General features: G+C 44.6%; 1 protein-coding gene and 1 long non-coding RNA gene across 16 annotated transcripts in view; one reads left to right on the top strand and one right to left on the bottom strand.

Annotated features, from left to right (window-relative positions):
- Nucleotides 1-6,877, top strand: part of Rhbdl2 (rhomboid like 2) — a 47,379-nt gene extending 40,502 nt beyond the window's left edge. For all 3 annotated transcript variants that reach the window (XM_052716564.1, XM_052716565.1, XM_052716566.1), the window contains 4 exons: nucleotides 773-873; nucleotides 2,303-2,363; nucleotides 4,395-4,456; nucleotides 6,376-6,877. In XM_052716564.1, coding sequence (XP_052572524.1) covers nucleotides 773-873; nucleotides 2,303-2,363; nucleotides 4,395-4,456; nucleotides 6,376-6,555 — 404 coding nt within the window. In that variant the 3' untranslated portion in view covers nucleotides 6,556-6,877. The remainder of the gene's footprint in view (nucleotides 1-772; nucleotides 874-2,302; nucleotides 2,364-4,394; nucleotides 4,457-6,375) is intronic.
- The window catches only part of LOC128096690 (uncharacterized), a 109,336-nt gene that overhangs the window by 22,990 nt on the left and 71,816 nt on the right, over nucleotides 1-14,530 (bottom strand). For 10 of the 13 annotated variants that reach the window (XR_008213706.1, XR_008213705.1, XR_008213708.1 and 7 more), the window contains exon 3: nucleotides 10,576-10,645. The exons of 1 other annotated variant lie outside the window; for it this stretch is intronic. This is a non-coding gene — a long non-coding RNA (uncharacterized LOC128096690). Of the gene's footprint in view, nucleotides 1-6; nucleotides 170-4,109; nucleotides 4,251-10,575; nucleotides 10,646-14,530 lie in introns of all 13 variants that reach the window. 2 more of the 13 variants (XR_008213698.1, XR_008213702.1) reach the window with 2 other exon arrangements.

Below are 14,530 nucleotides of genomic sequence, written 5' to 3'. Positions count from 1 at the left end.
GCTCACCTTTTTTTGGCTCGGGTGTCCAGGACTGGGTTAGGAAGTGAGTTTCATCTTGCTTGGAGAATGTGATTGGACCTTATGTTAAGAAGGATTCTGAGGCCACCTCCAGGGAGATGGCTCAGTGGGTATGGTTCTTTTCTGTAATTCTAGGACATGAGCAGAACACCTGTAGTGCACAGAACATGGTTCATCACACTTATTTTTGTGTATGTGTGTACGTGTGTGTGTGTGTGTGTGTGTGTGTGTGTAGACCCTTGTGGAGGTCAGAGGACAACTCGGATCTGGGTCCATCCTTCTACCTTGTGGGTCCCAGGGATCAAGCTGTCAGCTTGGCAGCAAGCTTTTACCCCCTGAGCCACCTCACCGGCCCAGTTGAAATAAGAGCTAGCAAGGCTGCAACACACATCGCACAGTGCCTTCCGATGGTATGTGTATCAACTCTTTACGTCGCCTCACAACCTTTTGGGAACTGTTTTGTTAATATTTCCACGTTACAGACAGGAGACATAAATAATGTCCTGAAGTTATGGCTAAGGAGCCTGGCTCCAGAGTCTGAGCTCTTGTCTCTGATTTACTTCTAGCAAATGTTTAATGTTTTAGAAATAACCTGCATGCCTGAATCTATACGGCACACAAGGGCAAGGTGGAGTTGTTGTTTGCTAATATGAAAATGATCAAAGTGTCCCATATTTTTACTTTAGATTTTTTAATCCTACTTCATTCATAATTCTTACAGCTCCATCTGATCTTTTGTATTTTATTTCTCCAGGTTCCCTTGCCAGCTCCATTTTTGACCCCCTTAATTCTCTTGTGGGTGCTTCAGGAGGAGTCTATGCGTTGATGGGAGGCTACTTTATGAATGTTATAGTGGTAAGCATTGTGGGAATGGAAGTTTTAAAGGCAGGATCTCATGTAGCCCAGGCTAGTCTGGAACCTGATACGTAGCAGAGGCTGGCCTCTACTTTGATCCTTGTCTAGATTCTGGATCTTTGCCCATGAAAAGCACGCATTACCACACTCTATTTCTGGACTTAAAAAACAGATTTGGTTATTTTGTTTTATGTGTGTGAATATTTTCTATGCATGTATTTATGTGCACTGTGTGCATGCCTCGAGTCTGTGGATGTTAGAAGAAGGGATCTGATTCCCTGGAAGTGGAGTTACAGATGGTTGAGGGCCATTATGTGGGTGTTAGACTCGAACCCAGATCCTCTGGAGCCATTTCTCCAACTCCTGGACTTTTTTGTTTTCTTTATAAATGAATCGTTGTTTGATTCGGGGGATCTGGATTTATCAATAGTTACTGAGTTCTTATGATCTAAGAATTGTTTGGCCACTAGAAAAAACGACCCCCGTCCCGCTGTCGTAATCCCTTTGTACCACACGGTCACCAGGGCACTGCTTAGTCAGACGTCTGTATTCTGATTTATTGAGTTGCTTCTCCCTCTCTTTCAAATAATAAACTTTCTTCCCAGGGAGCTAAAGTTCGATTAAAAACAACGGCCTAGGGCCGGCGAGGTGGCTCAGCAGGTAAAGGTCCTGTCACCAAGCCTGACACTTGAGTTCGATCCCCGGGGGCCGCGTGGTGGGAGGAGAGAACCTGTTCTCACATGTCTGATGATCTCCACATGTGAGGCATGGACATGTACACACACACACAGGCACACACATTTTTGAAAATGTAATTTAAAAATGATAGCTTGGCATTTCCAGTCTCGTAAAAAATGAAAGAAATGCTCAAATATTGGCTAAATCTCTCCTAACTCATACTGTTAAAGAAAGAAGATGGAATAGTAAAAGACTGTTAACCAGAAAGGCTTAGAAATAGTTTACCAGACTTATTTCTCCATTTATTGACACATTAAATATTGATTTTATGTTACTTGTATTTAACTATGACTAATGAAATTGTGTCATTTACATTATAAAATTAAACATTATGTTTTGTTTTGTGGTCCAAAATACAGCAGCACTGTCCTTCTCCGTTGCATTTGAAAACTTGGCTGTTACATCTGTGGTTTGCCTTGCAAGTATTTGACGCATAAACTTTGCTTTAAGCTGGATGTGTTGGTGCACGTCTTTAATCCCAGCACTTAGGAGGCAGAGACAGGCAGATCTCTATGGGTTTGAAGGCAGCTTGGTCTACAGAGCAAGTTCCAGGACAGCCAGGGCTACACAGAGAAACTCTGTCTTGAAACCAAAACCAATAAACATTGCTTTAAATGAAACGCAAATGAAGAGGGAGTCAGGTTGAGATGCCGTTTGCTTATAGCTTATAGTCTTCTTATCGCTTTCTCAGAATTTTCGAGAAATGATTCCTGCCTTTGGAATCGTCAGACTACTTGTCATCATCCTGATAGGTAAGTGAACTTTGTAAATAGTTTACACCCTCAATCTACTCTTCAGCCTTCAGAAGGGTTCCTCGGGGTGTCCCGCCCTACCATGAAGGACGATTGATAGTCTAATGATACCATGAGAACTGTCTGATAGTAGAGATGCCTCCATGATGTGCCCAGGAAAGCTCTGGATGTGCTCTGTGCCTCTCACAATAGCTTCACTTATGCTTTCTGTCCCAGATCCTCATTTTCAGGCAATGGGAAATATATGATTTTTGTCTGCAAAGGAAAAGCTTAGAAACTACTGAGATTATCTTCTTCCTAAATGTCTAAATTTTCAACTTGGGGGGCAGCAGGGAGGGGTCTGAGGTAGGTTCATGTAGACCAGGATGGCCCTGAATTTGAGATGTAGCTGAGGATGACCTTGAATTCCTCATTCTCCTGCTCCTCCATCCTGAGCACTAAGATTATAGACATGTGCTATCTTACCTGGTGTTATATAGTGCCAGCGATCTAACCCAGGGTTTTCTCCAAAGTAGGCAAACACTCCACCAAGGGAGCTACAGCTACAGTCTGTGTCTTGGATCCTTTGTGCATAAAATGCTACCCTTACCCTCACTGGGATTGCTAAGTCAATCCGTTACCTGGTCTCTCTGCTCCTTCCTGTTCCTGCTTCCTATTTCCCATCTAACAGTCAGAATGACCCTTCCCCAGCACCACGAAAGCAAGACATCGCATCAGACTCACGTCACCTATATTCAAACCCTCAAAGCCTTCCTGTCATGAAGATGTCAGTCATACATCAAAGTCCCTGGCTCATAAGACCCCTGAGCATCTCTCCCCAGCTTCTTCCCTGATCCCATCACCCACCTCTTCATCATTAATTCAAGTCCAGAATCACCTGGAACACAGGAGGCTGACTCTCAGCCTTAGTTCCTCATTCACCTGTCTAGGGTGAGCCAGAGAATTTCATCTTTAATAAGTTCCTGGTGCCAAGTGTCGTGGTTCCTGCCTGTAATCCCGGCACTCTGGAGGTCAAAGCAGGAGGATTCCTGCAAGTTTGGATCCACTTGGGCTAGACAGGAAATTCAAGACTAGCCTGGGCTATATAGTAAAACCCCATCCTGAGCAAAAGAAAACAGGAGTTCCCAGATGATTGTGATATTGCTGATTTGGGGGACATTTCTGCCTCAAGGATTCATGTTTGTTCTTCACTCTGTCTGGAAGATTCCTGCTTCACACAACAGCATGACTTGCTCCGTCCAGTGAAGGATTCTTGGAGAGCTTCCCTGATCCTCCTATTAAAAAATGACAACCTGGTTGATGAAATGTTTGGCTCAGTGTGTAAAAGCGCCTGCCGCCAAGCCTGACATCCTGAGTTCAATTCCCAGGACCCTTGTAGTGGAAGCAGGGAGCTAATTTTTTGCAAGATGTCCTCTGACCTCCATACAAGCCCTGTGGCACATGGGCACACACCCACACATCCACATCCACATTTACACACTAAATTAATTAAAAATAATATTTTAAAGGACAGCCTATTCCTGACACCCCAATTCTTCCTCATCTTTATTTTCTCTGTAGTACTCTGTGTAACATGGCACACTGCTGTCTTTTGATTGTTTGCCTGACTGGTTTTTGAAATAGGGTCTCACTCTGTAGACTTGGCTGGCCTGGAACTTGGTATGTAGACCAGGCTGGCCTCGAACTGACAGAAATCTGCCAGCTTCTGCCTCCAAGTGCTGGGATTATAGACGTGAGCCAACATACCTGGCAGTGCACACTCTCCTCCTCCGTCCATTGCTCTGTGTCTACCGTGAGAATAATGCCATCAGGTGGAAGATAGTCAATAACTACTTCTTTGATTAATAAATCCATAAATGGGTGACTGAGAACGTCCACTTCATTGGGCTGTTATGAGAATGAACGAATTAATGAAGGGAGGCTCTAAGAATCCCCGCTGGCACAGTGACAGAGTAAAACAAGACATCGTTGAGGGGAACTTCCTGCCCGATGTGGAGATCCTGGGCTTCATCGGGGTGTCTTCTCTTCTAGTTGCCTCAGATATGGGATTTGCTCTCTACAGGAGGTTCTTTGTCCCTGCAAACGGATCTCCGGTGAGTTTACTTCTTTTCCTTCCTTCCTTCATGTGTGCTTGAGTGTGCTTGTGTGTGTGTGTGTGTGTGTGTGTGTGTGTGTGTGTGTGTGTGTGCAGTACATGCACATGCACACATAAGTTCATGTTGGTATGTGGAGGTAAGAGGACAACTTTCAGAACTGGCTCTTGCCTTTCATCCTCTCTCTGTCTCCAATCACACCATAGGAATTCTGGGATTTCAGATATGCGATATCTGACTCCTGACTTTTCATTAATAAAGAATAATTAGGTAAACTCTACAATAGTGCATGCCTTTCATTCCAGTATTGGGAGGCAGAAGCAGGATGATCTTTGTGAGTTTGAGGCCTGGTCTACCTAGTGAGTTCCAGGACTAAACAGAGAGATCCTTTAAAAAAAAAATGGAGAGAGACCTACCTCAATATTTAAAGTGGATAAATGGAGAATTGAGTACAGCTTGCATATATACATGTACCCACAGACATGTAAACACACATGCACACACATCTCTAATACACATATATGCACAACCAAAAACAAAAGGGAAAAATTCCCGAGGAAACCAGAGTTCAGACTGTGGGCCACTTGGCTCTCATTGTTTTTTCTGCCATGCTGGTGGCACTCAAAAAGAGGCAACAAGGGCTTCCTCTGCCCACAGAGAATTCAAAGCAGATTGGAAAACTGGTTGTGGTGATGCATGCCTGTAATCTCAGCACTGGTGTGGTAGAGGCAGGAGGATCATGAGTCAAGGTCAGCCTCAACTACATCGCTATTTCAAGGCCAGCATGAGATATATGGGGCTCTGACTAAATAATAATGATAATAATAATGGATCAATATAACAATGAAATTTTGTATCCAAGCATACTATAAAGCTGACGAAAGTAAATTTAAGTGGTTAGCCTTTGAATGTGGTAGTTCGTTTCTATTGTTATTTAATGTTATTTAATTCTGTGTCTCATTTCAACAGTTTATGACAACAGGGATACCTACCTCATGGCCATTCCCACTCTGCTCTCTTGGCTTTCTATATAGAGACACCCAAATGCAAAGTTGATCAAGAGAAATACAAAGGAACTGTTGTTCTGTCTTGTGTGCTAGAGAGTGGGTAAAACGACGTGTTTTCTTAGGGTTGGTGGTATACACCTATAATCCTAACCCTCAGGAGACTGAGGCAGGAGAATTTCTTTGAGTTCCAGTCCAGCCAGGGTTATATAGCAAGACCTTGTCTCAAAGAGAAAAAAAGAAAGGAAGAAAGAAAGAAAGGAAGGAAGGAAGGAAGGAAGGAAGGAAGGAAGGAGAGAGAGAGAGAAGAGAGAGAGAGAGAGAGAGAGAGAGAGAGAGAGAGAGAGAGAGGGAGGGAGAGAGAGGGAGAGAGAGAGAGGAGGGAAGAAAAAATCAGTCTGAGCTGGCTCAGGTGTACCTCGCTTCCTACGCAAGTCTGACAACCTATGTTCAGTCCCTGAAAGCCGTGGAAAGAGAGACTCAACCTCACAAAGCTGTCCACTGTCCTCCACATGTGCTCTGTGGCATATGTACCCATCATAATACACATACACAATAATGATAATAACTTACATAAACAAAAAAGAAAAAGACTTTTGGTATTTTTTTTGAGACAGGGTTTCTCTGTGTAGCCCCGACTGTCCTGGATCTTGCTCTGTAGACCAGGCTGGCCTTGAACACACAGAAATCCACCTGCCTCTGCCTCCTGAGTGTTGAGATTCAAGGCATGCACCACCATGCCCAGCTTTATGTGCTTTACAACATCACCTTCTCTGGGAGAACAAAGGGTTTTGTCTTAGCCCAGAGACCCAGACTTTCCAACTATGATATTTGCACTTGAGTAGAAGATCCACAGCTGAAGTACAGAATTAGCATTTCCCTCACCCATTTCTATTTTTTCCCCTTTCTCTAAAGGTGTCCTTTGCTGCTCACATCGCAGGCGGATTTGCTGGGATGTCCATAGGTTACACTGTGTTCAGCTGCTTTGACAAGACGCTGCTCAAAGACCCCAGGTTCTGGATTGCAATTGCTGCATACGTAGCTTGTCTCTTATTTGCTGTGTTTTTTAACGTCTTCCTGTCCCCAGCAAACTGACTCGCCTCTATTATAAGCCAGTCAATAAAAGTGCCACATGGGGGAAAGTGGAAAACTGTGAAGAAACACAGCTATCCCAGCATATGCTAAGAGCCTTATAAAGATGGACAGCACCCGATTCATCCCTCCTGAGGGGAACTTCCAGTAGGAAGGAAGAGGAAAAGACAGAAATCAAAGACTGGGTCTTCCGTGCACGGAGTATGTGTTATCCTATGACAGAGACTTGATATCCTTGGGGGATGTAAGTTGGAGTTTGTTTGATAGACTCCACGAGAACTGTACTATCATCCTGAGAATAAACACTTTTCGTATCTGTGTTAGACCCTTGGTTCTTGTGGCTCTGAGGCAGAGCCTTCTGTATCCCAAGATGGCCAAGAACTGGCTGGATCCAAGGAGGGCCTAGAACGCTGGTCTTTGCTTCCACCTCTGCAGCTGGGATTACAGGCTGTGTGCTGTCACCCCAGGGCCTCCAGCCTTTGAGCTGGTACTCCACTAACTAAGCCACATCCCCCATGTCACACGCTCTCGCTCTCTCTCTTTTTAATGATTCCTTTTTTTTTTTTTTGGTTGTTTTTTGTTTGTTTGTTTGGAGACAGGGTTTCTCTGTACAGTCCTAGCTGTCCTGGATCTCCCGACTGCTGGGATTAAGGGTGTGTACCACCACCGCCCAGCCATTCTTCTTTATTTTTTATGTGCATTGGTGCTTTGCTTGCATGGTGTGTCTGTGTGAGGGTGTTGGATTCTCTGGAAATGGAGTTGCAGACAGTTGTGAGCTGCCATGTGGGTGCTGGGAATCGAACCTGGGTCTTCTGGAAGAGCAGCCAGTGCTCTCAACCACTGAGCCATCTCTCCAGCCCCCTGTTTGTTTGTTTTTCAAGACAGAGTTTCATCTGTATAACAGCCCTGACTATCCTGGAACTCACTTTGTGTAGACCAAGCTGGCCTCAAACTCACAGAGATCCATCTGCTTCTGCATTCTGGGTGCTGGGAGTAAAGGTGTGAGTCACCAGGCCCAGCTCTTTTGAGTAAACAGAGCATAGCTGTTTCTTGTCCTTGTTTGTTTTCAAGATTTATTTATTTTACTTTTATGCGTATGGATGTTTTGCCTGTATGCATGTATGTGTGCCACATGCATGTCTGCTGGATCCCCTGGAATGGGAGTTACCAATGGCTGTGAGCCTCCTTATGGGTGTTAGGACTCGAACCTGGATCCTTTACAAGAGCAACAAGTGCTCCAACCACTGAGCCATCTCCAGCCCCCCCCCCCAAAAGACTATTTTGAAGCGTTTTGTATGCGTGGTTGCTATTTTTTCAACCTAGAAATGTAGTTATAATTTTGTATCTTAGATGAAGACATGGGAATGCCTAAAAAATCAAAATACAGTTGCATACCTGTGGTTCCACAGTCACAGATTCAATCAATCTTAGACTAAAAATATTTGAAAAACAATTATATCTGTATAGAACATAGGTGTGTGTGTGTGTGTGTGTGTGTGTGTGTGTGTGTGTGTGTGCCACAGTACACAAGTGGAGGTCAGAGGACAATTTTGAGGAGGGAGTCCGTTCTCTTCTTCCATGATGTGGGCCCCGGGGATTGAGCTTAGCTTATCAGATCTAGCAACCAGCACCTTTACCCTCTGAGCCATTTTGACAGCTCAGCTACCTTTATTTTTGAGACATTATCTTTCATTGACTCCAGAAGTTACCTTTTTAGCTAGATTAGCTGGTCAGCCAGCTTCTAGGATTCTGTGTCCCTCTCCCCTAGTACTGGGATTGTAGATGTGTTTTGCTGGGCCTGACTTCCACTGCATGCTCGGGATTTGAACTTAGACGCTCATATGTATGCAGTGAACACTTCACCTACTGAGCCATTTCCCCACCCTTAGACTATGTATGTGTTGTACAGGTCTTTGTGTATGTGTGCACATGAGTATGGAGGCCAGAGGTCGTCTTCAGTCATTCTCCACCTTATTTTTTTTGAGACAGGATTTCTCACTGAACCTGGAGTTCACTGATTGGCTACGCTGGCTGGCCTGTCACCCTCAGGAATCCTCTTGTCTCCATCCACCAGTGCCGGGGTTACAGACACTTGCCACCATACTCAGCTTTTTACATGGGTGTTGGGCATCAGAGCTCAGACCTTCATGCTTGTATAGCAAGCAGTTTACCCATGGAGCCCTCTCCCCAGGCTCTATGGATTGTTTTTATATCACCATATTTCATAAACAACATACAGTAACAACTATTTACATTGCATTGGATTCTATAGGTAGGTGTCTTGGTTACTATTCTATTGCTGTGAAGAGACACCATGACCATGATGACTCTTTTTTTTTTTTTAGGTTTTTTTAAATGTTTTTATTTATTCTTTGAGAATTTCATACAAAAATTTCATATTTTGATCATCATATTCTTTCCCCTCCAACTCTTCCCAGATCCCCATGCACCTCTCTATCCACTTAGCTTCCTGTTCTTTCTTTCTTTCTTTCTTTCTTTCTTTCTTTCTTTCTTTCTTTCTTTCTTTCTTTCTTTCTCTCTCTCTCTCTCTCCCATGATGACTCTTATAAAAGAAAGCATTTAATTGGGACTTTGCTTAAAGTTACAGAAGGCTAATCCATGATCATCATGATGGGATGCAGGCGGGCATAGTGCTAGAGCAATAGATGAATGCTTTATATCCTGATCTTCAGGCAGCAGGCAGGGAGAGAGAGAGAGAGAGAGAGAGAGAGAGAGACAGACAGACAGACAGACAGACAGACAGACAGACATTGAACCTGCTGTGGGCTTTTGAAACCTCAAAGCCCACCTCCTCCAACAAGGCCATATCTCCTAATCTTTCTAATCCTCAAATAGTTCCATTCCTTTTTGACTCAGCATTCAAATATATGTGCCTATGTATGTGGGCCTGCTGTGAAATAATCCTCTTGTACACTGTAAAAATTTGTCACTCAAATTGGTTTAATAAAATGCTGACTGGCCAGTCGCCAGGCGGGAAGTATCGGTGGGGCGACCAAACTAAGGATGCTGGGATTGAAGATGGGTGGAGTCGGAGAGTTGCCAGCCAGATGCAGAGGGAGCAGAAGATGAATGTGTCATGCTAATAAAGGTCCTGCCACCTGGGAGACCATGAATAAGAAATACGGGTTAACTTAAATGTAAGAGTTAGCTAGTAATAAGCCTGAGCTATCAGCTGAGCACTAAATTAATATTAAGCCTCTTTGTGGTTATTTTGGAGCTGGCAGTCAGGACAGGAAACTTCCTCCAACAAGGGCCATTCTTCTTCAAACCACACAGTTGTCTAGAGCTCACAGGAGGATGTAAAAAGGCAAGTACTATGCCATCTTGGACACAGCAAGGCCCTGGGCCCCTCCAGATTGCGGGATACTCTCAGGGTCCTGGGTGAGCCTCCCACAGACTGAGGGAGGATTGGACTTTTTTTTTTTTTTTTTTTTTTTTGGTTTTTTGAGACAGGGTTTCTCTGTGTAGTTTTGGTGCCTGTCCTGGATCTCACTTTGTAGACCAGGCTGGCCTCAAACTCACAGAGATCTGCCTGGCTCTGCCTCCCGAGTGCTGGGATTAAAGGCATGTGCTGCCGCCGCCGCTGCCGCCACCACCACTGGCAGGACTGGACTTGTTTAAGGATGCCAGAACTTAAACATGCATGATGACCTAAAAGCCCATACTCTCTTCTACTGGTCTAACAGTGCCATGATCCCTAGATTCTGAAAAAGACTATAAAAATACAGAAATTAAGTCTTCTTAATGTGTGTGGTGGTAGTACAGAAAAATGGAAACAATTCTGGACTTCTAGTGTAAGGTCCTAAGAACATCTAAGATCCCACAAAACCTGGAATTCACTTTCTGGTAAATATGACATGTGCTTGGACTCTTTGGGTTCTCATCTCTGATGAGGATTTCAAACTTCAGTGGTTAGTGGTTCTTCTAAGAGTGGGTAGGATTTACATGGTGGAGTGGTGTCGACTGCCCAAAGTCTACCTTTAAACTAAAAATTCTCATTACCTTCTTACCCTAAAACGCGGCCGACATTTTGGTGTGTATCCTTGCAGATTTCGTTTCTATCTGGGGTGAGCTGAAAGAGAAATGGATTTCAGCTGAGGGTTGGCTTCTCCACTGCACCGAATGCACGGATCTGTCAGCATCGAAGGGCAGCTTGATTTCTTCCTGGTGCTTTGTGTTTTGAGATAGCGTGTCTCAGTATAGACTTGGCTGTCCTGGAACTCAATATGTAGACCAGGCTGGCCCCAAGCTCACAGAGATCCACCTGCTTCTACCTCCCAAACACTGGGATTGAAGGCATGGGCCACCACAACCCACTTGGCAGATTGAGTTCTTTGAAACTGAAGGCGTCTAAGGAATAACGCTTTGTTTTTCCGTTGTGTTTTTTTTTTTTTTCCCCAGAGCTGAGGACCGAACCCAGGGCCTTGTACTTGCTAGGCAAGAGCTCTACCACTGAGCTAAATCCCCAACCCTGGAATAACTCTTTTTAAGTGTGGTTGAGTTAGCCCTAACCCCAACCCCAACCAAGATACAGATAATATCTAGAAACTTGCTTTAGAGCATGACTTAAGATTTCCTTTTTTTTTTTTTCCGACACAGGGTTTCTCTGTGTAGTTTTGGTGCCTGTCCTGGATCTCGCTCTGTAGACCAGGCTGGCCTCAAATTCACAGAGATCCACCCGGCTCTGCCTCACAAGTGCTGGATTAAAGGCATGCGCCACCAAAAGGCAGGGTTTCTTCAGTGTTACTTCAGAAAGCCCTTTATTCTCTGGATTCCCACAGAGATGCGTGATAACCGTTCCTTCACGTTAGCTTGTTGCTAATTTTGTATGATTCCTTAGGGGTCACACACATGAAGTGCACATACACATAAATTATATGTATAATATATAAATTGCTGCTCTTACAGAGGACTTGGGTCCTTGGGAGATAGTACATTATATCAGAAGCAGTGGGGTGGGCCTTAAAGAGAAAAATAGGCTTCTCTGTAAAACCTAGAGAGCACTAGCTAGGCTTAGCGGCACTTGCCTTTAATCCCAGCACTCGTGGGGTGGGGGCGGTAATGCAGAAGCAATTTCATCTCTGTGAGTTGGAGGCCAGCATGACCTACATAGGGAGCAGAGTTCCAGGCCAGCTAGACCCCGACGCAAACAAAAATAAACAAACAGACAAACAAAAAAACCCTCCTAAAACCTAGAGAGGAAGGATAGCTAAAGTATAAGAGAGATAGCCTTCGCCATGAACAGTGTGAGAGGGAGCAGGGCTGTAGGGGCAAGAGGACCTTCAGAAAATTTCCCAAAGAAAATATGACTTTAAGTTCAGCGGACCATCACTGACTTCATTTTACACAGCCTGCGTGACAGAGAGCATGAGGGAACCAGATACCATAGTCGGGCTGTTCATCTGGCGCAGGGTGGCTTTTAAACTCTCTTAGAGAGAGAAGGGCAGGAGGCATGGCCTGATCTCTAAGCTAGCTGCTTAGAGTGACCAGAGTCTCAATGGGACAGGTCTGCGATCTAACACCAACATGGCAGACACAAGGCCTTCTTCATAAGTCTCCCAGTGCTTGTGCGCCTGCGCTGTGTTGAGCTCTGGCAGGTGAGTCCAAACAGGACAGCTACAGACGGAAATGGCCTAATACACTGGTAGATGAAGATGTCATGTTGCAACGTCAAATGTTACATTTCCCCACTCTTTAACATCTGAGGCGACACGTGCCTGTGTCTAAAATAAACACCACAACAGGAATATAAGTAAGAACCATTGTTACGACACGTTCAGGTAGTGACAGGTAACCAGGCTGGCACAAGCTACTCCATCCTGCTGTCGGTGGGCAATAGTATCTCATCATAAAGCCCAGGAGAGCCTCAAACAATTCTCCTGCCTCAACCTCCCAAGCGCTGGGACTGCAGGCAAGCACGGCTAAGCCCGCTGTGACTTTTGAGTCTGACAGCCCCACACCCCCTTGTCTCTGAACACTATTCACTGAAGACACCACTGGTTACCAATTGGGTGGTTTGAGCTCCACTGTTTCTTCTCCATAGGATCAGATCTATCCCAGTTGGTCCAACTTGTTCACACACTGAGGGAGAGGGGACTGACACATGTCAAGCAGTTAAGTGCCAATTAACTTTTTATGGCAGTTTCAAAGTTTATGTATTTGAGATGAGGTGTGGTGGTTTGAATGAGAAAGACTCCCGTAGAGTTGTATATTTGAATGCTTAGTCACCAGGGAGTGGAACTGTTGGAGAAGGAAGCATTAGGAGGTGTGGCCTTGTCGGAAGAAGTGTGCCACTGGGGGTGGGGGTGGTGTGGTGATATACTGTTTGGTTTCTAGGAAATAAAGCTTGCCTGAAGATCAAAGCAGAGAGCGAGCCACAGAGTTAGCCATAGAGATCAGGCGGTGGTGGCACACACCTTTAATCCTAGCACTCGGGAGGCAGAGGCAGAGATCAGTCTGGATTTCTGTGAGTTGAAGGCCACACTGGGCTACATGAGATTAGTCCAGTCTCAAAGAGAAACAGAGCCAGGCAGTGGTGGCACACACCTTTAATTCCAGTACTTGGGATCACACACCTTTAATCACAGCATTAAGAAGGTTGAGACAGGAAGTAATATGGCTGGGCAGAGAAAGGAATATAAGGTGGGGGAGGAGACAGGAAGTCAGTCTCTTTAAGGTTGAGGAGTTGGTGAGGTAAGAGATGGTAGCTGTGGCTTGCTCTGCTTCTCTGATCTTTCAGCTTTCACCCTGATATCTGGTTCTGGGTTTTTATTAAGGCCAATTAGGATTTGCTCAACATCTGGCACCCAATGTGGGGCACAATATCATGAAAAAGCCGTTTGCCTGCGGCTTTGCAACCATCAGCACAGGCCAGAGCCCCACCTGGGCCGGAGTCCCCACCCTGCCGGCTAAGTTTCTGTTGCAGCCTCTCTGCAGCAGACTCTACAGGCTTTTGGGCTCCAAAAGCCACAGGAGTTTGCCACTTTCACACGTTCCTCTGTGCAGATGGCTGGATCTTTTGCTTCTTCCCTCTCCCAGTGGGTTGTGGCTTTCTTTGGACCCTCTCTCGGGCTGCTGACACACTGTCATCTGAATCGTCATTGTCAGCAGATTTGGTGAATTAATTGGGATTTCTTGAAGGGAGGAATTAGTTAAAAGAGAGTTTTTTTCCCACATTAAAAAATAGGAAACATTAATATAATATAATATAATGGAGGGAATTTTGTCTTTTTTTGATAATACATTAGATGGTCTGAAAATGGAACAATTAAATGGGAGGATAGTTAATGTTGATAGGATTCATGTAATATCAATTATAAATATTATTTGTTTGACCATTCTGCTTTATCATTAAAAAAGTTGGTTGATATGAGTGCCAAGATACAAGTCTTAGAAAAACTTATTAAAACAGATCATAGAGATATTCAGATCCAGACAGAGGAATTTAAAGGAGAACCAATATTGGAGGATTTATTAAGGCAACTCCACATAGTTAAAAGGGAGGTTTATTTTGTGGGATAACTTACAACAAGTAAAGGGATAGGTTACAGGATCCAGGAGAGGTGAAGTGCAGTCCAGCGGTGTTCTCTGGAGAACTCTGCTTGGTCTACATCCAGCATCCGGGATCACCAGGAACCAAGAGAACCAGTACATCTGAAACTCGAGTCTTAAGGGCTCCTGTCTCAGCCCTGCCTCAGGGGCAGGCCATAGGTAAGTGTGACAATTACCAGAAGCCTCACTGGGGGTAGTACTTCCAGGTCAAAGCTGGAACAGCTACCCACTACAAACCAATCTCAACAGTGCATTATAAGGTTACGGAGAAACAGCCTAAGGCTTTCAAACAGCCAACCTTAATCTATCCAGTAACCTTACAGGAACTGCCAAATGATACATATCCCCCAGACTGTGTAAGAGGTAAATGAACTCCTATGTAAATGTTAGATTTGAGGAGATTCAA

Source organism: Peromyscus californicus, unplaced genomic scaffold, assembly GCF_007827085.1.
Source record: "Peromyscus californicus insignis strain IS unplaced genomic scaffold, ASM782708v3 Scaffold_5__1_contigs__length_169319896, whole genome shotgun sequence".
Classification (NCBI taxonomy): Eukaryota; Metazoa; Chordata; class Mammalia; order Rodentia; family Cricetidae; genus Peromyscus; species Peromyscus californicus.
Note: the sequence above shows the minus strand (reverse complement) of the source record. Positions and strands in the feature narration are given on the sequence as shown.